This window comes from Arachis duranensis, chromosome 6 (genome assembly GCF_000817695.3).
Source record: "Arachis duranensis cultivar V14167 chromosome 6, aradu.V14167.gnm2.J7QH, whole genome shotgun sequence".
Classification (NCBI taxonomy): domain Eukaryota; kingdom Viridiplantae; phylum Streptophyta; class Magnoliopsida; order Fabales; family Fabaceae; genus Arachis; species Arachis duranensis.
The window spans coordinates 18,264,850-18,287,971 of record NC_029777.3 but is presented as its reverse complement, the minus strand read 5'-3'; the positions used below and the strand labels follow the sequence as shown (position 1 = coordinate 18,287,971).

General features: G+C 40.2%; 1 protein-coding gene across 1 annotated transcript; it reads left to right on the top strand.

Annotated features, from left to right (window-relative positions):
* The first annotated feature begins 504 nt into the window (after positions 1-504).
* LOC107493287 (probable serine/threonine-protein kinase PBL21) lies at positions 505-11,343 on the top strand. Its single transcript, XM_021125756.2, has 6 exons — positions 505-786; positions 856-1,045; positions 1,130-1,536; positions 1,645-1,862; positions 3,159-3,241; positions 11,039-11,343. The coding sequence occupies exons 1-6, from the start codon at positions 505-507 to the stop codon at positions 11,341-11,343; spliced, it is 1,485 nt and encodes a 494-aa protein (XP_020981415.2).
* Positions 11,344-23,122: the final 11,779 nt, after the last annotated feature.

Below are 23,122 nucleotides of genomic sequence, written 5' to 3'. Positions count from 1 at the left end.
TGGAACATTTGTATCCGTCTTTTAAAACGTTTTTAAATATCTGTATTTAAGTGATTACCATAAAATAAACACCTAAAAGATTATGTGTAAATTACATAAATACATGTCGATAACTTAATTTTTGTGTATGCAGGTTTTTATTTTTTGAAAAAATAAGAATAATTTAATCTAGTGAATATTTAGTCTTTACGCGTTAGTTAAAGAAAAAAACGAGGAAAGTAGTTAGAAAGGTAGACTTGATAAGGAGACAATGAAGATACACTTGGTATTCGATAAAATTAGTGTTGTCTGGTGTTCTAAATTTGGCATGAATGATAGAAATACGACGAATTGAAGGCTCGAAGGCGTAATTTCTCTATATTTCTATTGCCGCTACTTAGATTAATTTAATTTGTTTGTGTTGCATGTGCATGCATGCATCTGCCACTATCCGATCCATATATTTGTGTAATATATTACTATCGAAAATTCGATGATTGAGAATCATCATCAACATCAGATGAAATGAGCTGCTTCTCTTGCCTTGTTGATGATGATCACCACGGGAAGCATGGGCCCGGGGAGATGAACAGAATGGAATTATTAATTGAGAACTACTTTAAGAAGAATAATACAGGGAGAGGGCGGAAGAAGAAGAAGCAGGATCGGGGTGAAAGCAAGACAGACGCTGCCATCAGCTTTGGTTTTCGGGAGCTTGAATGGGCAACCGACACTTTCAAGGAAGCCAACTTGATTGGGGAAGGCGGTTTTGGAAGGGTTTACAAGGGTCGTCTCTTGACAGGCCAGGCATGCATCCATGTTATTTATTTTACAAATATATATATGATCTAGACATGACTTAGCTTTGATATATAGGTGGTTGCTGTAAAACAATTAAATCATGACGGGCATCAAGGTTTTCAAGAATTTGTGACAGAGGTGCTTATGCTTAGCCTCCTCCACCATTCTAATCTCGTTAACTTGATTGGCTATTGCACCGATGGTGAGCAGAGGCTGTTGGTGTATGAATATATGCCCATGGGTAGCCTTGAAGATCATCTTTTTGGTAATTATATTTAATTAATTAATGCTATCAATGACAATGCAACTAACGCAAGCTCTAATAATTATTCATGAAATGAATTTGCAGCAGCAGATCCTACATTGAATAATAATAAGGAAGGAGGGCTAAGTTGGATAACTCGAATGAAAATCGCGGCCGGGGCTGCTCGTGGGCTGGAGTATCTCCATTGCAAAGCAAATCCACCTGTTATCTATCGCGACTTGAAATCGGCGAATATCTTATTAGACAATGATTTCAACCCAAAACTCTCAGATTTTGGGCTCGCCAAGCTAGGGCCTGTTGGAGACAACACCCATGTTTCCACCAGAGTCATGGGAACGTACGGCTACTGCGCCCCCGAATATGCCATGAGTGGAAAATTAACTCTTAAATCCGATATTTACAGCTTTGGTGTTGTCTTGCTCGAGTTGATCACTGGTCGTAAGGCCATGGATTTCACTAGAAAACAAGGCAGCCAAAACTTAGTTTCATGGGTACGTATATAGACGACGCCGCTATACATATACATACACGTACACATTCTTACAATTATTCTTTTTTCTCATAATTACACATACACACGTTACCTTACTTGCATGCAGGCTCGTGCTTTCTTAAGTGACAGGAAAAAGTTTAGGCAAATGGTTGACCCTCGATTGCGGGGAAGCTATCCTGTGCGTTGCATGCATCATGCGATTTGTATAACCGCAATGTGTCTGCAGGACCAACCAATTTTTCGTCCACATGTTCGTGATATTGTTGCTGCACTAGATTACATAGTTTCTCAGAGTATTCTTGAACTCGATAAGCATGGAAGACTGTCTGACACCAACTCATCACAACAAGAACCACAACCGCAAATTGCCACAAGTTAATCAATTTTCAATGGAATAATCACGTTCTCTGACAATATTGATTAATTGGCGAGTCCATCAACTTCTGCTAGTAGTGGTTTGCGCCGCCATATAATATAGGTTCCCATATACAAGATATATATACACTTTGAAATAGAATAGTGAAAATAGAAAAACATTGTTCATACATCAAATATTCTTGACATCTATATAAAAATTTAAAAGGATAAATTCTAGTCAACTCTCTTATTTAAGGGTATATTACCTTTTATAATATGTTTTATAGCTATTAAAAGAATTTAATTATGATAATAATTAATATTAATTTAATTAGAATTTGGACAACTATATAATCATCTATGATAAAATTATTGACTTCATTTCTTTTGTTTTGAATTAACCGTTAATTATTATTTAAACAACGTTAATAATTTATATTCGTCATAAAACATGTGTGCAAATTACACAAAATTTTAATTCAAATAAATTAATGCATATTTAAATTAGATTAACCACACTAGATCACTACAAATTTTAACTGCAAGTTGATAGGATAAATATTACTAAAAAATAAATTATTCTGGACAGTGAATTTTTTTTTTTGGTCAAGTTCTTTCATTCACACTGAAACTTGGCTTCAATTATACTTGCAATAATTAGTAATTAAATAATTAAAAGGATTATTAATCACACACAAGTGTGACCAAAGAATATTTGATTCAATAGTTAATTTTCTCGTTTCATTTTTTTGGCATGAGAAGATTAAAGAAATTACTAAAAAAAAATATTGAATACCGTTAAATTTAGTGTTACACATTAATGTTAGCTTTATATATCGGTAGATTTATTGATGGTTTATATTTTAGATTTGTCGGGTCAAATTATTATCAGCGAATTTTTATTTTCAACGGTAAATTTACTGATAATAATTGGAAGAAAAACGGAAAAATAGGCGCAAAATTTAATGTGGGATTTAACGGTGAATTTTTTTGCCAGTAAATCTAATTAGTAGAATGCTGCATTTTGGTAATCTATAATACGTTACTATCAGATTTATCTGCCGATAAACTTAATTACCCTAAATTCAAAACGTAAACCTTTTCCCTCATCATTTTCGCAACACACACCCTCTCTCTCCAACGTTCTCTTCTCTCTCTACTTTTGGCAGCTCGTCCGACCACCCTTTGCCAACGCCAACCACCTACATTCTTTTTCAAAGATTCTGTGAAATCGTCTTAATCCTGTTTCGTTGCCTAAAATAGAGCTTCTCCCTCCGTCTCCGCCATCGTTGATGTCGTTGCTGCACCTTCTGTCGCCGGAGCTGTGTTTCTTTCCCCTTCTCCAAGTAAGTTACTCCCATCCCTTTCTATCTATTTCATCTTTGTTTTTACTTCATTTTAAATAAAAAAAATCTAACTCTTTTTAAATCTTAATCCTAACCTTTTTTTTTTTTACTTTTTTCAGTTAGCTTTGTTTTATTAATGTGTGTTTATATTTTTTTATTATTTTTATAATAAATTATATTTTAGTATTTTTATTTATTGTGATATAAAATTATTCTAAGTAAGGTGTTTGTATGCTGTGGTTTTTTATAATTTGCTTTTTCAATTTCTTGTTTTTATTATTGATTCCTTTTATTTATTTAATTTATTTATTTCTTTTTACTTAAGCTTTCATTATTTGATCTTTGAATAATATGGAATTGGAATCTATAATTTTGATTTTGTTCTCTTCTCTAGTTACAATCCTCTATTTGAGCACATAAAAATTGGAGTGTGAAAAAATAATTTATATTGATTGTTGATTTATAATATGCTTATCTTTTATTAAAGAAAGAATAATAAAAAAAATTTAATGTTATTTTTTTAATATACGATCAATTTGATTGAATATTTTTGTTAAAATCTATCTTTTATAACTAATTTTATTAGCATACGAATTTTCAATGATTAAAATTAATTATTTATTCTAATTATAAATACACTATTTAATCCATGTCTTCATTGATGATGTTAGCGGTTAGCATGATGTCAATAGATAAGTGCGTAAAAATTAGGTTTAATTATTTTATAAGTCTCTATAATTTGATCAATTTTTTAATTAGATTCTTATATTTTTTTTAATTGAGTTTTTATACATTAATTTTTTTAATTTAATCCCTATCAACGTTAAACATAAAAAAAATGTTAATAAACTGTAAAATTACTTGTATACTCCTGTCTTTTCCTTATAATAAGTTTAAATTTATGATATTTCTGATATTTCTGTTCTTCAACGTTTTTCCTTCCCAATTTTCTTCTTAGACAAACTTATGGTGAAATCCAAATTTTACATTACTACATAAAAAAATTGAAAAAGAACCCTCGTAAACCAACATCATCACAACAACAATCAATATTCAATAAAATTCATAACGAGCAAAAATTTTATAAAATTCAAGCAAAATTCAGAAATTCAAAATGAAAAACTCCTGCATATATATCTGTTATGTGGGTAACTTGGAATAGGAGTGTTGGGCTTGAATGAGAAGCCCAAACGCTAAAGGAGGATGGTCTCCGACTTGATTGATGTTTGAGAGCCGCCATTCGAGTGGTGTATGTGAAAGCATGGGGGATGGTACTTGCAAAGATACTCCGATGCCTAAGTTAGCAAGGGGGTACACAGGTTTTGAGTGTATTAGAACTTAACTTTACCGGAGTGTGTCAGTGTATTTATAGGTGATGGTTCAATAACCACTGTTGGAGTAGTTCCACTTCTCAAGGTGGATAACCATCCCTTTATCTTAGAGTTGTTGAGATATCTCTTCTAGAAGTGGATGATAGATTTTAGGGGGAAGTTACTTATTTGATGAATAAGTGTTTATCTGCCAGCTAATGTCGAACCCGACCTCTTTGAGGAGGAGCTTATATCGCGCCTGACCTCTTTAGGGAGGTCGGGTAGGTGGTAAAGGCCAATCTTTGGATTGGGACTTTTGGCTTACTTGGACTTGGGCCATAATATTGGACCAGGGTATGAACAGTGCCCCTACTTGAGTCCAACCTCTTGGCTATGAGTTGGCTTTGAGTAATAATTAAACTCGGGTCCATTCAAGTCAGAAAACGATGTGATTTTAGTTTAAAACCGACGTGATTTTGAATTTCTCAAGCGTCGCGTCTAATCAAACGTTGCGTCCATTTGGGGTTCTGCATTTATACGCGGGGGCAGTTACATTGGTAACAGCGCGTTTCTTTAATGACTACGTCGTTTTACTGTTATACCCCTAGTCTGTTATAAATACTTTTTTCCTCTTCTTCCTTTGTTTTCTTTCGTCTTCTCTTTGAAGTTTCTTTCCTGCTCTCTCACTCTTTTTATTCAAAAAATCCTTTTGGTCTTCCGTTCTCGGGTGCTTTGCTGCTTTCTATCGTCGCGACTACTTCTTTTTTATTTTACAGAAAAAGGTTAGTTCTTTATCTTCCCTTGCCATTTGTGTAGTGCTTTCTATATTTCTTACGTGTTTGAAGAAAATTTCGTGCCTTTACCATACCTTTATTTGCAATGCGAGGCTTTAGGATTTTTGCATGTTTATTAGAAATCGTTATTGCCGCCTGGTGATTCTTTTTCTTATTTTCTTTCGATGAAACTGTCTTGTCTTTGGGAGCCCTATATTTTGATTATTTTATTTTTCTTTGTAGGTCTTATCGCTTTTATATACACTCCCTTATTGCTGAAAAAATGTCTTCCGTATCCCTGAGACCCTCTTGAGATGGATAGATGATTATGTGCTTATTGAGAAACCTTTAGTGGATACTGACTTCATAACCGAGCTTCACACCGATCATAGGATTTGTAGTCTTAAGGCTGACGAGCCTAAGTATGAATTAGTGGCCCCGGATCCTGAAGACCGGGTTTATTATGGGAGAATTGCTGATTTCGACTCTCATTTTTTCATCATGTACGACTACCTTTTCACCCGTTTGGGGGTTTTCCTTCCTTTTTCTGATTTTAAAATGGATGTTTTGTCCCATTGCCGAGTTGTCCATACCCAGCTTCATCCCAATTCTTGGAATTTTATGAGGATCTGCCAACTTGTTAGCCAAGAGCTCGATTTTCCAACCTCTTTAAAAATATTTTTCTATCTCTTCCATTTGACTAAACCTTTTAGTGCTTCCAATAAACAAAACAAACAGCAGTGGGTGTCTTTCCAGGATATTCAAGGTCTAAAAATTTTTTTCCATCTTTAACGAGTCTTTTCACAACTTCAAAAAGTTCTTTTTCAAGGTTCAGGCTGTAGAAGGCCATCATCCTTTTTTCTTGAGTGAGAACAGCCAGCCCCTATTTCCTCTGTACTGGTCAGAGGCCTCCCCCGTTGAGAAATATGGCCTGGATGATTTGGATGAGGTAGAGGAGGCCATTGTTGGATTTTTTCGAGAGGCCTGGGGGAGAGCTCCAAATTTGGATACTAAAAAATTCATTGTTGGCCCTCCAAGTTTCGTCCAAACCGAGCTAGGTAGCTTTTGTTTCTTTGTGGTTGTTTTTGAAGAATTCTGACTTGAAATATGTTCCTTTCCGGTTTGTAGGCTGACCATCTTTTGTTCTTTCTTTCAAAAATGATGAAGAGCGGGTCAGCGCTGCTTACCAAAAGATCCAGGAGGCCAAGAGGAAGGCTCGTGCCCAAGCTGATGCTGCTAAGGTCGGAGCTTCTGGCGTTCCTCCTCTTCTTCATGACTTGGGGACCTCCTCTCGCCCAATTTTGGTAAACCATACCTTTGCTTCTCCTCTTCCTCCTCCTACCCCTGTCCCCCTAGTCCGGCCCTCTTCCGAACCTGAAAGGAAGAAACGTAAGACCTCAAAGTCTGGTTCTATTACTAGAGAGGCCGGTTTCGATGGTCCGAAGTTCATTCGGAAGCGCATCTTTTCTCATAGCCAAATTGCTATGGATGATGCTTTCCTTCGAAATCATCTAAGGCCGGAGAAACCTCTAGAAAGAGGAAAGGGAAGACAAAAGCTTCCACATCCGAGTCATGGAAGATGGAGAGATTCATCTCAAAAGCCCATCAAGACTACTTCTATAAAGTTGTGGCCAAGAAGAAGGTGATCCCTGAGGTCCCTTTCATGCTCAAGAAAAATGAGTATCCGGAGATCCGACATGAGATCCAAAGAAGAGGTTGAGAAGTTCTTACCAACCCCATTCAACAAGTCAGAATCTTAATAGTTCAAGAGTTCTATGCCAATGCATGGATCAATAGGAACCATGATCAAAGTATGAACCCAAATCCAAAGAATTATCTTACAATGGTTCGGGGGAAATGCTTAGATTTCAGTCCGAAAAATGTAAGGTTGGCGTTCAACTTGCCTATAATGCAAGAAGACGTACGCCCCTACACTAGAAGGGTCAACTTTGATCAAAGGGTGGACCAAGTCCTCATGGACATATGTGTGGAAGGAGCTCAATGGAAAAGAGACTCAAAAGGCAAGCCAGTTCAATTGAGAAGACTAGACCTTAAGCTTGTGGCTAGAGGATGGTTGGAGTTCATCTAACGCTCCATCATCCCCACTAGCAACTGATCCGAAGTAACTGTGGATCGGGCCATCATGATCCATAGCATCATGATTGGAGAGGAAGTAGAAGTTCATGAAGTCATCTCTCTAGAACTCTACAAAGTAGCCGAAAAGCCCTCCACCTTGGCAAGGCTAGCTTTTCCTCATCTCATTTGCCATCTATGCTACTCAGCTGGAGTTGTCATAGAAGGAGACATCCTCATTGAAGAGGACAAGTCCATCACTAAGAAGAGGATAGAGCAAACAAGAATAATGATATAAACCAATTAAGGGTAGAACACCAAGAGCACTCCATTATTCTCAATGAGATTAGAGAAGATCAAAGAGCTATGAGGGAGGAGCAACAAAGGCAAGGAAGAGACATAGAGGACCTCAAGAACACCATTGGTCCTTCAAGGAGAAGGCGCCACCATCACTAAGGTGGACTCATTTCTTAACTTCCTTATTTCTCTGTTTTTCGGTTTATGAACCTCATGTTTGTCTATGTTTGTGTCTTTACTACATGATCATTAGTGTCTAGTGTCTATGTCTTAAGGTTATGAATAATTCCATGAATCCTTCACCTTTCTTAAATGAAAAATATTTCTAATACAAAAGAACAAGAAGTACATGAGTTTCGAATTCATCCTTGAATTTAGTTTAATTATATTGATGTGGTGACAATACTTTTTGTTTTCTGAATGAATGCTTGAACAGTGCATATTTTTTATCTTGTTGTTTATGAATGTTAAAATTGTTGGTTCTTGAAAGAATGATGAAAAAGAGAAATGTTATTGATGATCTGAAAAATCATAAAATTGATTATTGAAGCAAGAAAAAGCAGTGAATAACAAAAGCTTTCGAAAAAAATATAAAGAAAAAGCAAGCAGAAAAAGCCAATAGCCCTTAAAACCAAAAGGCAAGGGTAAAAAGGATCTAAGGCTTTGAGCATCAATGGATAGAAGGGCCCAAGGAAATAAAATCCAGGCCTAAGCGGATAAATCAAGCTGTCCTTAACCATGTGCTTGTGGCATGCAGGTCCAAGTGAAAAGCTTGAGACTGAGTGGTTAAAGTCGTGATCCAAAGCAAAAAAAGTGTGCTTAAGAGCTCTGGACACCTCTAACTGGGGACTTTAGCAAAGTTGAGTCACAATCTGAAAAGGTTCACCCAGTCATGTGTTTGTGGCATTTATGTATCCGGTGGTAATACTGGAAAACAAAGTGCTTAGGGCTACGACCAAGACTCATAAAGTAGCTGTGTTCAAGAATCAACATACTAAACTAGGAGAATCAATAACACTATCTGAACTCTGAGTTCCTATAGATGCCAATCATTATAAACTTCAAAGGATAAAGTGAGCTGCCAAAACTGTTCAGAAGCAAAAAGCTACAAGTCCCGCTCATCTAATTAAAACTAATATTCATTGATATTTTGGGATTTATAGTATATTCTCTTCTTTTTATCCTAATTGATTTTTAGTTGCTTGAGGACAAGTAACAATTTAAGTTTGGTGTTGTGTTGAGCGGATAATTTATACGCTTTTTGACATTGTTTTTAGGTAGTTTTTAGTAAGATCTAGCTATTTTTAGGGATGTTTTTATTAGTTTTTATGCAAAATTCACATTTCTAGACTTTACTATGAGTTTATGTATTTTTCTGTGATTTCAGGTATTTTCTGGCTGAAATTGAGGGACCTAAGCAAGAATCTGATTCAGGCTAACAAAGGACTGCTGATGTTGTTGGATTCGACCTCCCTGCACTCGAAATAGATTTTCTGGAGCTACAGAATTCCAAATGGCATGCTCTCAACGGTGTTGGAAAGTATACATCCATAACTTTCCATCAATATATAATAGTCTATATTTTATTCGAGTTTAGATGACGTAAACTGGCGTTTAACGCCAGTTCCATGCTGCATTCTGGAGTAAAACGCTAAAAACATGTCACAAACCAGAGTTAAACGCCAAAAACATGTTACAACTTGGCGTTTAACCCCAAGAGAAGCCTCTGCATGTGTAAAGCTCAAGCCCAGCCCAAGCACACACCAAAGTGGCCCGGAAGTGGATTTCTGCACTTAGAATTATTTCTGTAAACCCTAGTAGCTAGTCTAGTATAAATAGGACTTTTTACTATTGTATTTTCATCTTGGTATCTATCTCTGGACGTTCAGTTCTTAGACCATGGGGGCTGGCCATTCGGCCATGCCTGGACCTTGATCACTTATGTACTTTCAACGATGAAATTTCTACACACCATAGATTAAGGTGTGGAGCTCTACTGTACCTCGAGTATTAATGCAGAGTACTATTGTTCTTCTATTCAATTCACACTTATTCTTATTCTAAGATATTCGTTGCACTTCAACATGATGAATATTGGCGTGACTGACAACCACTTCTGTCCTACCTTAGATCGAGCGCGTATCTCTTGGATTCCTTAATCAGAATCTTTGTCGTATAAGCTAGAATTATTGGCGGCCATTCTTGAGAATCCAGAAAGTCTAAACCTTGTCTGTGGTATTCTGAGTAGGATTTAGGGATTGAATGACTGTGACGAGCTTCAAACTCACGATTGTTGGGCGTAGTGACAGACGCAAAAGAATCAATGGATTCTATTCCGACATGATCGAGAACCGACAGATGATTAGCCGTGCTGTGATAGAGCATTTGGACCATTTTCAATGAGATGATGGGAAGTAGCCATTAACAACAGTGATGCCCTACATACAGCTTGCCATGTGTTCCGAGGGTTACCTGAAACTGTGGGTCGATCTCGGACTAGATCTTCTGTGCTGGTCGGTGCTGTTGTGTCTGACTTGGTGATGGTGCTGATCCTACGTTCCCGGAGGGTGGGGGGTACCTGCAAGGGACTCCGATACTTAAGTTAGCAAGGGTCTTAAGCAGGTATTGAGTAGAATCAGAATATGAGTTATACTTGGATGCTCCAGTGTATTTATAGTGATGAGGCATGACCTTTTTAGATAAGATAAGTTGTTATCTTATCTTATCTTACCTTCTAGGTGAGGTTAGCTTATCTTCATGGGAACCACCCTTCTCTCTGTAGGCTTGGGCTGCCTTAGGATTTGGGGTGTGTCCCTCTATTTGGGCCCTTCTTTGGGCTTTTCTGGTGACTTGGCCGAGCTCTTTGGAAAGAGGTCGGGTTGTCCTGACCTGAAGAGGTCGGTTGCTTTGTCTGTAGAACATCCCGGGTCGGACAGCTTGATCCAGGGTATGAATACCATGGAAAGGAGTAAGAATGATTAGAGGAAGACAGTAGGAAAGCAGAGATTCAGAAGGAACACAGCATCTCCATACATTTATCTGAAATTCCTACCAATGAATTACATAAGTATCTCTATCTTTATTTTCGAAAACCATTATAACCATTTGAATCCGCCTGACTGAGATTTACAAGATGACCATAGCTTGCTTCATACCAACAATCTCCGTGGGATCGATCCTTACTCACGTAAGGTATTACTTGGACGACCCAGTGCACTTGCTGGTTAGTTGTGCGAAGTTGTGAAGAATGTGAGTGAACCATAGTAATGTGCACCAAGTTTTTGGAGCCATTGCTAAGAATTGTTCGAGTTATGAAAAGTGTAAATCACAATTATGTACACCAGTCTTCAAGGAACAAGTCGGAGTTATCGCTCCCGACTTAGACCTTTCACCCCTCTATCTTGACAAGGTGGTCGTTGATGGGGCAATTGTCTCTCCTCCTCGTCCTAAAACTGATTCTGAGCTGAAGACTAGTGGGCAACAAATTATTGAATCTCCTCCTCGTGAGGTGGATCAACAGGAAGGATTTCTGCCGAGTTCTTCTGAGTCTCCGACTTTTGCCGCCGAAGAAATTGCTCCGACCCCTCCGACTCCTGCAGCAGACCCGAGTTCCATTCCTCTTGATGACTCCACTCTTCCTTCCCAGTAATTTTAGCTATTTGGGCCCGGCTTGTGGGGCCCTTTTTGAACAATTTTATTTTTATATGTTTGTTTGATATGGTGGTTTCCTGACATTTTAACCTTTAATAGGGTTATTAACAAAAGAAGTTATTTATGTTGTTGGTCCTTTTTTTTTGGACAAGAGCCTTTTATCAAAATATTTTGATTTTGCATGCTTGCGGATGTTTTGATGCTTTATCTTCCTAAGGTTCTTGCGAAAAATCCCTTCGATCTTTTGAAAAAATCTTTTCGTCATGTGGGTTGTTTTGTCCGAGTTAGACAGTTTTATTTATTGGCAAAAACTCTTTAAAAACTTAAGAAAGTATTCACTTCTATCCTCGAGGGATTTTCGTATCTCTTTTGTGTTCCATTATTTCAAACTTACATACTCGATTTTGCTTATCGAACTGCTTTCATAGCGTAGGTCATTTTTGCGATGCATTTTGTTTTTCTCGAGCTCTTTGACTTGTAAGTCATTAGCGATATTACTTTCGAGGTTATCATGATAGTCTCTTATAACCTCTTTACACCGATTTGTACCTCGTTGTTTCATCTCGCCGACCACTCATGTCGGTCAAAGGATTTTCACGCTTTTTCCAGCTTAAATCGGTGTGTTTCTTAGGATAATAATACTAATGGAATTTATGAAAGAGATAAAGTAAATGCTTTTTGATTGGTGGAGATAAATTTTACAAAAGTTGTTGTTTAGCTACTAAGGGATTTAAAACTTTTAAACCATTAGTCCCCGCTTTGATGCCTCGTTAAAACCCCCTTCAAGAAAATCCTTTTTGGAAAAAAACTATGAAGTTGGGAAAAAAAGTACATCAGAAAGGGGAGTTCGCTTCTAGCTATAATACCTCCTCATGTTGCAGGTGTGCCATAACCTGGGGAGCTCGCTTCCCTCTTGGTCGGACACTTTGTAATACCCCTTTCCGAGTACTTCAATTATCCTATATGGCCCCTTCCAATTGGCAATGAGTTTTCCTTCACCTAACTTGTTTACGCCGATGTCATTCCTAATCAAGACCAAGTCGTCTGAGGTGAAACTTCTACGAATGACTTTCTTATTGTATTTGTTTGTCATCCTTTGCTTTAATGCCGCTTCCCTTATCTATGCTTGTTCTCGGACTTCAGGGAGTAGTTCGAGTTCTTCTTTATGTGCCTGAATATTGCCGACCTCATCATAGAACCTCACCCTTAGACTTTGCTCGTTGACTTCAACTGGTATCATGGCTTATATGCCATAAGCAAGTTGGAAGGGTGTTTCTCCAGTAGCTGATTGAGATGTGGTTCGATAGGCCCATAACGCTTGAGGGAGCTCCTCGACCCAAGCCCCCTTTGCATCTTGAAGCCTTTTCTTCAATCCAGCCAGTATGACTTTATTGGCTGCCTCCGCTTGCCCATTTGCTTGTGGGTGTTCAACTGAGGTGAACTGGTGCTTGATCTTCATGCTGGCTACCAAATTTTTGAATGTAGAGTTGGTGAACTAGGTTCCATTATCTTTGGTGATGAAATGGAGAATTCCATACCTGGTAATGATATTTTTGTAGAGGAACTTCCGACTTCTCTGGGCTGTAATGGTGACCAAGGGTTCTGCTTCAATCCATTTTGTGAACTAGTCTACTCCTACTATGAAGTATTTTACTTGTCCAGGCGTTTGGAAAAATGGTACGAGCAGGTCTAATCCCCATTTTGCAAAAGGCCATGGAGAAGTTATGCTGATGAGCTCTTCGGGAGGAGCGACATGAAAGTTGGCATGCATTTGGCATGGCTGACATTTCTTCACGAACTCGGTAGCATCCTTCTGCAAGGTCGGCTAGTAGAACCCGGCTCGGATAACTTTCCTGGCTAAAGACCTTACTCTGAGATGGTTTCCGCAGATACCAATGTGCACATCTTCCAGAACTTCTGTTGTCTTTGAATTCGGGACGCACTTCAACAATGGCGTGGAGATTCCTCTTTTATAGAGGATATTTTTCACCAAGGTGTAGCTTTATGCCTCCCTCAGGATTTTCTTGGCTTCTTTTTCCTCTTTGGGTAGGATGTCGAATTTTATGTATTCGATTAATGAGGTCATCCACCTGAGATCTAAGCTGGATACCTCCAAGATATCTTGTTTGGCCTCTGTTTTCACAACAAATGGATCTTGGAGAGTTTTCTGGATTAGGCTTCTGTTATTTCCTCCTAGCTTGATACTTGCTAACTTGGAGAGGGCGTCAGCTCTAATGTTAAGATCCCAAGTTATGTGTTTGACCTCGGTCTCTAAGAATCGCCTAAGGTACTCCAAAGTTTTGTCCAAGTACCTTTTCAATATTTGGGTCTTTAGCCTGATACACTCTATCGATTTGAGAAGTCACCACTTGAGAGTCACTGAAGACCACTACTTTGGTTGCACCGACTTCTTCTCCTAGCTTCAACCCGACAATCAAGGCTTCATATTCTGCCTGATTGTTGGAAGTCGGGAATTCAAACTTCAGAGAGACTTCTATTTGGGTTCCTTCTTGGTTGGCCAATATTATGCATGCGCCACTTCTGACTTTATTGGAAGAGTCGTCCATATACAACTCCCAAGTTGTGGAGGCCTCTTCTTGATCTCCTGCGTATTCCACCATGAAGTCGGTCAGGCACTGGGGGTTTTAATCGCTATACGAGTTTCATACTTTAAGTCAAACTCAGATAGTTCTATAACCCATTGAACCATTCTGCCTGCAATATCTATTTTTAGAAGGATTGCTTCACGGGCTGGTTCGTTCGAACTTTTATTGTATGAGCTTGAAAATAGGGTTGTAGCCTTCGAGATGCCACTATTAAGGCATACGCAAACTTCTCAGTTTTTGATACCTTAAGTCGAGGCCTTGTAAAACTTTGCTGGTGAAGTATACAGGATGCTGTCCGACCTCATCCTCCCATATTAGTGCTGACGCCACAGCCTTTTCAACTACAGACAAATACAGGATGAGTTCTTCCCCGATTTTAGGTCGGGTCAAAATAGGAGGTTGGCTCAAGAATCTTTTGAACTCCTGAAAAGCTTCTTCGCATTCAGGAGTCCGTTCGAACTGGCATCCTTTCCTTAGTAGGGAAAAAAGTAGTAGGGATCTCAATGTTGATCCTGCCAAAAATCTGGAGAGAGCTGCAAGCCGGCCATTTAGCTGCTAGACCTCCCTTAAACAGGTCGGGCTCGTCATTTTTAGGACAGCTCTACCCTTATCGGGGTTAGCTTCAATTCCCCTTTGTGTTAGCATAAACCCTAAAAATTTTCTGACCTCTACTGCAAAGGAGCACTTTGCGGGATTTAGTCTCATCCCATGTGCCCTTATGGTGCCGAAGACTTGTGAGAGGTCGGTCAGGAGGTTGGCCTCTTCCTTGGTTTTTATTAACATGTCGTCTACATAGACTTCCATTAAACTTCCAAGGTGAGGTACGAACACCTTATTCATTAGCCTTTGGTATGTGGCTCCTGCATTTTTCAGCCCAAAGGGCATGATCACATAGCAATAATTTGCTCTAGGCATGATGAAAGATGTTTTCTCCTAATCCGACCTGTACATCGAGATTTGATTATATCCCGAGTACGCATCTATGAACGACAAGTATTGATATTGCGAAGTGTTCATACCGTGGGTCGAGCTGTCTGACCTGGGATGATTAGCAACGAGACGACCGACCTCCTCAGGTTAAGCTACCCGACCTCTTCTCAAAGAGCTTGGACAAATTGCCAGGAAAGCCCAACGAAGGGCCCAAATAGAGGAACACGACCCAAATCCAAAGGCAGCTCGTGCCTATAGAGATAAGGGCGGTTCCCATGAAAGATAAAATAAAGATAAGATAAGATAACTAACTTATCTTATCTGCAAAGGTCACTCTACACCATTATAAATACACTGGAGCACCCAGGTATAACTCATACTCTGATTCTACAAAAAACCTGCTTAATACCCTTGCTAACTTAAGTATCGGAGTCCCTTGTAGGTACCACCACCCTCCGGTGATGAAGGATCAGCACCATCACCAAGTCCCACAAATCAGACACAACAGCTCCGACCAATACAGAAGATCTCTTCCGAGATTGACCTACAGTTTCAGGTAACCCTCGAAATATTGGCGCCATTTTCGAGGACCTGGAAGTCATCCCATCACCATGGCGGATGACCATGACAACGAACACAATTCAGATCTAGAGGATAGAACACCGCACAAAAACGCAGACACTACACCAAAGGATACTCTTCAACTTAACAACAAAAAGAATTCTCCGAATACGGGAGCCATGGAGGTGCTTCAAGACCGTTTAAAACAACTGGAAGAAGAAGCCCTACGTCAACGAGAGGCTGAGAAAGATCTACAAAAAGAAATAAGGCGACACCAGGAATAGGAGGACAAACTCCTAAAACTTGAAGCCGATCTCAAGATCAAAGCTAACCGATCCCCTCATGAGGATAGCTCCCGCAAAGAACAAGATCCATTCACCAAGGAGATCATGAAGACCAAAATCCCAAAAGACTTTAAACTCCCGGATATGACTTTATACGATGGCACTATAGATCCCGGCCATCATCTCAGCAATTTCAGAAGTAGAATGTACCTCACCGACGCCTCAGATGCAGTTCGTTGCAAAGACTTTCCGACTACTTTAATAAAGACGGTAATTAGATGGTTCAACAATCTACCTCCTAGGTCCATCTCGAGTTTCGACGACTTAGCCAAGAAGTTTTTTGCCAGATTCTCCATCCAAAAAGATAAGGCCAAGCACGCCCCAAGTCTGTTAGGAATCAAGCAAGGAGAACAGGAAAGTCTTCGTAACTACATGGAAAGATTCAACAAAACGTGACTGGACATATAGAACCTACCAACAGAGGCTGCCATTATGGGCCTCATCAATGGCTTGCGAGATGGACCTTTTAGCCAATCTATATCGAAAAAACACCCCAAATCTCTAAACGAAGTGCAAGAACGAGCGGAGAAGTACATCAACATGGAGAAAAACTCTCAACTGGGAGAGACCTCAAAATCCAGATTCACCTATCCCTCCCGGGATAAGGACAAAGAGTCCAAGAAGAAGGAAGATTGACATGGAGAAAAAATAAAAAAATACCACAATTACACCCCTCTTCGGGTGTCCCTTGTAGATGTCTATAGAGAGGTTTGTCACACTGAAAAATACCTCCAGCTCGACCACTCAAAGGCAAAAAATGAGGAGGAAATCGGACCAAATATTATGAATACCATCGAATCCGTGGGCATTCCACCAACGAATGTTTTGACTTAAAGAATGTCATAAAAAAGCTACTAAGAGAGGGGAAATTAGATCGGTATCTAGCCACCCGAGACGATGAGCAAAGAAAAAGAAGAAGAGAAGAAGATGTCGGACGAACCGAGCAATCACCTCGTACACCAGAAAGACACGTCCACATGATACACGGCGGATTTGCGAGAGGAGAAGTCTCCAAATCATCTCACAAAAGATATATTAAAGAAGTATATCATGTCGAGGGAAAGGAGGAAGCACCCGACATCCCCGTAATTACTTTCACTAAGGAAGACGCATCCGGTATCATCTCAGGACACGACGATCCCATGGTCATCACTGTTATACTGGCAAACACAAATCTCCACCGCACACTGATAGACCAAGGGAGCTCCGCCGACATCTTGTTCAAAACTACCTTCGACAAACTCGGCCTGGAAGAAAAAGAACTTAGAGTATATCTGAACAGCCTGTTCGGACTGGGAGACACCCCAGTTCAACCACTTGGATACATCTCACTACACACAACCTTCGAAAAAGGATACCAGTCAAGAACACTCAAGATAGATTACATCATGGTCAACGTAAGTTCAGCCTACAATGCCTTAATAGGTCGGACAATCTTTAATCAGCTCGGTGCAATAGTCTCGACTTCACATCTATGCATGAAATTCCCAATTATAGAAGGGATAGCTACAATAAAATCAGACCAGAAGACGGCGCGCCGCTGTTACCATGAAAGCCTAAACCTTAGAGGCAGAGGAGAAGAATTCCACACAATCAAACTCGGTGGAGTGCAGAGGTGGGAAGAACTCCGCCCACAACCCGAAGGTGAAGTAGAAAAAATCCAGATCGGAGACACCCCGGACCAAACAACCAATGTCAGTACAATCCTAAAAGGAGACATAAAAGAATCACTCATACAATTCTTGCGAGATAATTTCGACTTCTTTGCATGGAAGGCCGCAGACATGCCAGGCATAGATCCCAAGTTAATGTGCCACAAGCTATCAGAGGCGTAGAAAGCTCAGACCAGAATGATTCCAGGCTGTGGAAGAGCAGGTACAAGCTCTACTGGAGGCAGGATTCATAAGAGAAGTCAAATACCCACTATGGCTAGCTAATGTCATCTTGGTAAAAAAATCAAACGGGAAGTGGCGAATGTGCACCGACTACACCGATCTTAACAAAGCCTGCCCAAAAGATCCTTATCCACTCCCAAGTATCGACTCTCTAGTAGATGTCTCCTCAGGATATAAATACCTCTCGTTTTTGGACGCATACTTGGGATACAATCAAATCCCAATGTATCCACCCGACCAAGAAAAAACTTCCTTCTTAACCCCAAAGGCAAACTACTGCTACATCGTCATGCCTTTTGGTCTTAAAAATGCGAGAGCTACTTATCAGAGATTAATGAATAAGGTCTTCACGGATCACATCGGAAAAATTATGGAAGTCTATGTGGATGACATGTTAATAAAGACACAAAGTGAAGCAAAGCTATTGTCCGACCTGACCCAAGTATTTGACAGTATAAGATGGCACGGCATGCGACTCAATCCTGAAAAATGCACCTTCGCAGTGGAAGCTGGCAAATTCTTGGGTTTTACGCTCACACAAAGAGGAATCGAGGCAAATCCGGATAAATACCGGGCCATACTCGACATAAAGATTCCGACTTGTGTCAAAGAGGTGCAACGACTCAACGGGAGGTTGGCAGCCTTGTCCAGATTTCTAGCCAGATCAAGAATAAGATCTCTTCCCTTCTACGCCACCCTAAGGAAGGAAAAGGAGTTTGAATGGACAACAGAGTGCGAGCAAGCCTTCCAAGATTTCAAAAGATTCCTGGGCCAACCACCTATCCTAACTCAACCACGGGAAGGAGAACCACTCATATTATACCTCGCGGTAGGAAGTCGGGCAGTAGCCTCATCCCTAGTTCGAGAAGACGATAGTGGGCAACAACCCGTATACTTCATCAGTAAAGCATTACAAGGGTCTGAGCTGAACTACCAAAAAATAGAAAAATTTGCCTACGCTCTCATACTAACATCTCGATGACTTCGTCCATACTTCCAAGCTCACACCATTAGGGTTCGGACCAACCAGCCCATAAAAGAGATTTTACAGAAAACAGACCTGGCGGGCAGAATCTTGCAATGGGCAGTTGAGTTGTCCGAATTCGATCTTCAATACGAAACTCGGACAGCCATCAAATCACAATACCTGGCCGACTTCATTGCAGAATTTATAGACACACTGGAAATCCCTACAGAATGGAATCTATACGTGGATGGTTCCTCAAATAAAACTGGAAGCGGTGCGGGTGTGATAATTCAAAGCGACCAAGGAACCCAAATCAAACTCTCCCTCAAATTCGGGTTCCCTGCCTCAAACAACCAAGCAGAATATGAGGCACTACTAGCTAGTCTGAAGCTGGCTACGGAGGTTGGAGCTCAAAAGCTTATTATCTTCAGTGACTCACAAGTAGTCACTTCACAAATAGCAGGAAGCTACCAAGCCAAAGATCCCACGATGAAAAAGTACTTGGACAAAACCATGGAACAACTCGGACAACTCAGAGAATATGAGGTCCGTCATATACCCCAAGAACAGAATGCCCAAACTGACGCACTCTCGAAACTAGCCAGCACCAAACCAGGGGGCAATAATAGAAGCCTCATCCAAGAAATTCTACAGAATCCATCAATCTCGGAAGAAGAAAAAGTACTAGCCATAATAGGTCAGGATCAAGGATGGATGAGTCCCATAATTAATTACCTCAGAACAGAAGCACTCCCCATAGAGGAAAAGGAGGCAAAGAGGTTGAAACGGGAGGCACAATACTACACTATCATAAACAATACTCTATACAAAAGAGGGATTTCAATACCATTGGTAAAATGTATGCCGACTTTCAACACAAAGGAAGTTCTAGAAGAAGAACACAGTGGCATTTGTGGCAACCACCTCGGAGCGCAAGCACTTACCAAAAAAGTACTTCGGGCAGGATTTTATTGGCCAACTCTACAAAAAAAAGCCACATAGTTCATAAAGACATGTCCACCATGTCAGAAACATGCCAACTTTCACATCGCCCCGCCAGAAGAACTTATCAGCGTGACCTCACCTTGGCCATTCACAAAATGGGGACTCGACCTTCTTGGACCCTTCCCTCAGGGATCGGGATAAGTTAAATTCCTCATAGTAGGAGTAGACTATTTCACAAAGTGGATCGAGGCAGAACCCCTAGCTAATGCCACTGCTCAAAGAAGTCAAAAATTTCTATATAGGAACATTGTCACAAGGTTCGGGGTTCCAAACTCTATTACTACAGACAATGGTACCCAATTCACAGATGCAGGCTTCAGAAAGTTGGTGGCCCGACTTGAACATAAAACAACAATTCACTTCCGTAGAACATCCCCAAGCCAATGGACAAGCCGAAGCTGCCAACAAAGTCATATTGGCTGGGCTAAAACGGAGATTACAGGACGCAAAGGGAGCCTGGGCTGAAGAGCTCCCACAAGTTCTATGGGCATATCGAACAACGCCACATTCCACCATAAAGGAATCACCCTTCCGATTAGCATACGGAATGGAGGCAATGATCCCAGTAGAGATTAAAGAAGGGTCGTCTAGAGTGATCCACTATAGTAAAGAAGCCAACTCCCAACTTCAAAGGGAAGAACTCGACCTACTTCCAGAAGTCCAAGAAAGAGCTCGGATCAGGGAAGAAGCGTTAAAACGTCGAATGGCTTCGAGATACAATCAAAAGGTAGTACAGCAAGTTTTTGCTGAGAACGACCTCATCCTAATCCGAAATGATATCAGAACAGCTTGACCTGGAGAAGGAAAGTTGGCAGCAAACTGGAAAGGACCCTACTGAGTCATAGAAGTACTTGGAAAGGGCTATTACAGACTGTACAAACTCGATCAGCGAGAGCTTCCTAGGTCATGGCACGCCTGCAACCTAAGAAGGTACTATAGTTAGGGATGATAAAGGATCTTAGGATAAGGCGCACTCTTTTTCCTGAAAAGGTTTTTTAATGAGGCGCCAATCCAAGACCTACAAATCACTCGACTTAAAGGGATAAAACTCTCGCATGTATATATTTGCATTTTCTTTTGAATAAAATCTATTTAGATCTTCTACAAATTCTTAAGCCGCATTAATTTGAAACATTCATCGTCCGATTATAAAGCTACAGATCGGCAGAAAGTGAAAATCAACTTCACTGCGCGATCACAATAAAGACCAACAGAGATGAAAACCAAATTCCTTAAAAGGTCAACCAAACGAGGATTAAACCTAATTTCTACAAAATCGGCAAAGATGAAAATAGAATAATGCAAGAAGTTATCGAAAGTGATCCATAGAAAGGACCTGACGAGGTCCTAATAAAATGGATTGCTAAAAAATAACTTAAAGACTGGCCGACGTAAAGAAGTTGCACCAGTTGCAATAGCCAAAGTTATAAGTAAATCCCTGGAAAGAGATCTGGCCAGCCCTATAAAAGAGGATTACAATAACTTAGAAGGGCCCGACATGATGAAGTCGGCCCAAAACATAAAAGTTATAAAAGTAATCCCTGAAAGAGACCTGAACGAGGTCCAAGAAAGAGAATTACAAAAATAACTTAGAAGGGACCGGCATGATGAAGTCGGCCTCCCACAAACAAGTTATAAAAAGTAAATCCCTGAAAGAGACCTGACAAAGGTCCAAGAAAAAGGATTACTAAAAATAACTTAGAAGGGACCAACATGATGAAGTCGGCCTCCCACAAACAAGTTATAAAAAGTAAATCCCTGAAAGAGACCTGACAAAGGTCCAAGAAAGAGGATTAGTAAAAATAACTTAGAAGGGACCGGAATGATGAAGTCGGCCTCCCACAAATAAGTTATAAAAAGTAAATCCCTGAAAAAGACCTGACAAAGATCCAAGAAAGAGAATTACTAAAAATAACTTAGAAGGGACCGGCATGATGAAGTCGGCCTCCCACAAACAAGTTATAAAAAGTAAATCCCTGAAAGAGACCTGACAAAGGTCCAAAAAAGAGGATTACTAAAAATAAACTTGTGACCGAACTAAGGAAGTCAACATACAAGTTGGACCCAAACATCCACAACCTCAAGCCACAAGTATGAAAATATAAAGGTAATCCAAAGAAGTCGGACAATAAGGTACCAGACAAATGCGGACCAACATGTCGTAAAAAAGCACAAGTCAAAAGAAGAACAAAACTCAAGAGGCCACCAAAGTCAGCCCCAAGAGCCTGAAAACTACTTTGTTTTTCAAAATAAAGTTGCTAAACAAGCAACTAGGAAAGTAGCAAAAGTCAGAAACACCATCTACAAATGTAAAAAGTTCAAAAGCCCACAAGTCACGCAGTCTACATAAACATACTAAATAAATCATTGGGGATCCAAAGACTTCTCGGCAGCATCAACACGGGGTGAAGGAGGACGAGTCTGAAGAGGCACCGCATCCACTGTCCCATCATCCCGGTTCAAGATGTGACAATCAGGTTCCGACTTAGGACGATCGACCTCAGCAGTGGGAGTCAAAGAGGTCGGTACAACAGAGGTTTTGGTGGCAGGCAGTAAAGGACGATCGACATCATCATCATCAGGGTCATCAGGAACAATCTTACCATCCCTAACAATGTTGTCCAGGCTAAAAAAGGAAAGGTCAAGCTCCGGCGCAAAAACTCAAACTTGCTCCTTCAGATTCTCATAAGCAGCATTAACACTGCCTACAAGGTGACCTTGAAGTTCAGTATAATCGGCCTGGACAGATTCCAAGCTGTTTCTGAGATCCATCATCTCCCTATAGGTGGTAACATAGCTATCCTTATGTTTTAACACTATATCCTCAGCTAATTGCACAACAGCCGCCAGACCAATAGCCTGAGTCTTTTCCCCCTCCAACTTCTTCTCCAGCTTGGTCACTTTCACCTCAAGCTCCTCTTTCAAACCCCTTAATCCGGTCAAACTCTGATTTTGCCTCCTCCATAAAGGCCTTTGTAGCTTGGATAGTAAGATCTTGAACGGTCCGGTATAAAGCTGCTCCCATGTGTGCCAGTTTAATGCCACTCCGAGTGATAAAATCCAAATGATGAAGAATGGATACATCATCAGTAGGCATGACACCATAAGGAGCAATCTGTTGATCAACAAACCCGACAGCATCAAAGTCGAGAGCCTCTAGATTAAAAGGCTCGACAGTTCAGGGTCTTTTTGGAGGAGGAGCGCCGATAGGAGAAGAGGTAGCAACAGAAGTTTGTGAAGGATCAACCAAACGAACCCGAGGAGTAGGGATCATCCTCCTCGGTCTGGGAGAGCTCGGAACCAAAGGCTTCGATGAAACCTAAGAAGACCCCTCCCTGACCGGCTTGGCCGAGATGTTTTGAGTTGTAGTAGCCTTCCTTGCCCTTTTAAAGGCCTTCATGGATTCATTATTTTAATCATCTCTGCAAACAAACATCACAGTGGGAAAACAAATTACAAATCAGAAAAG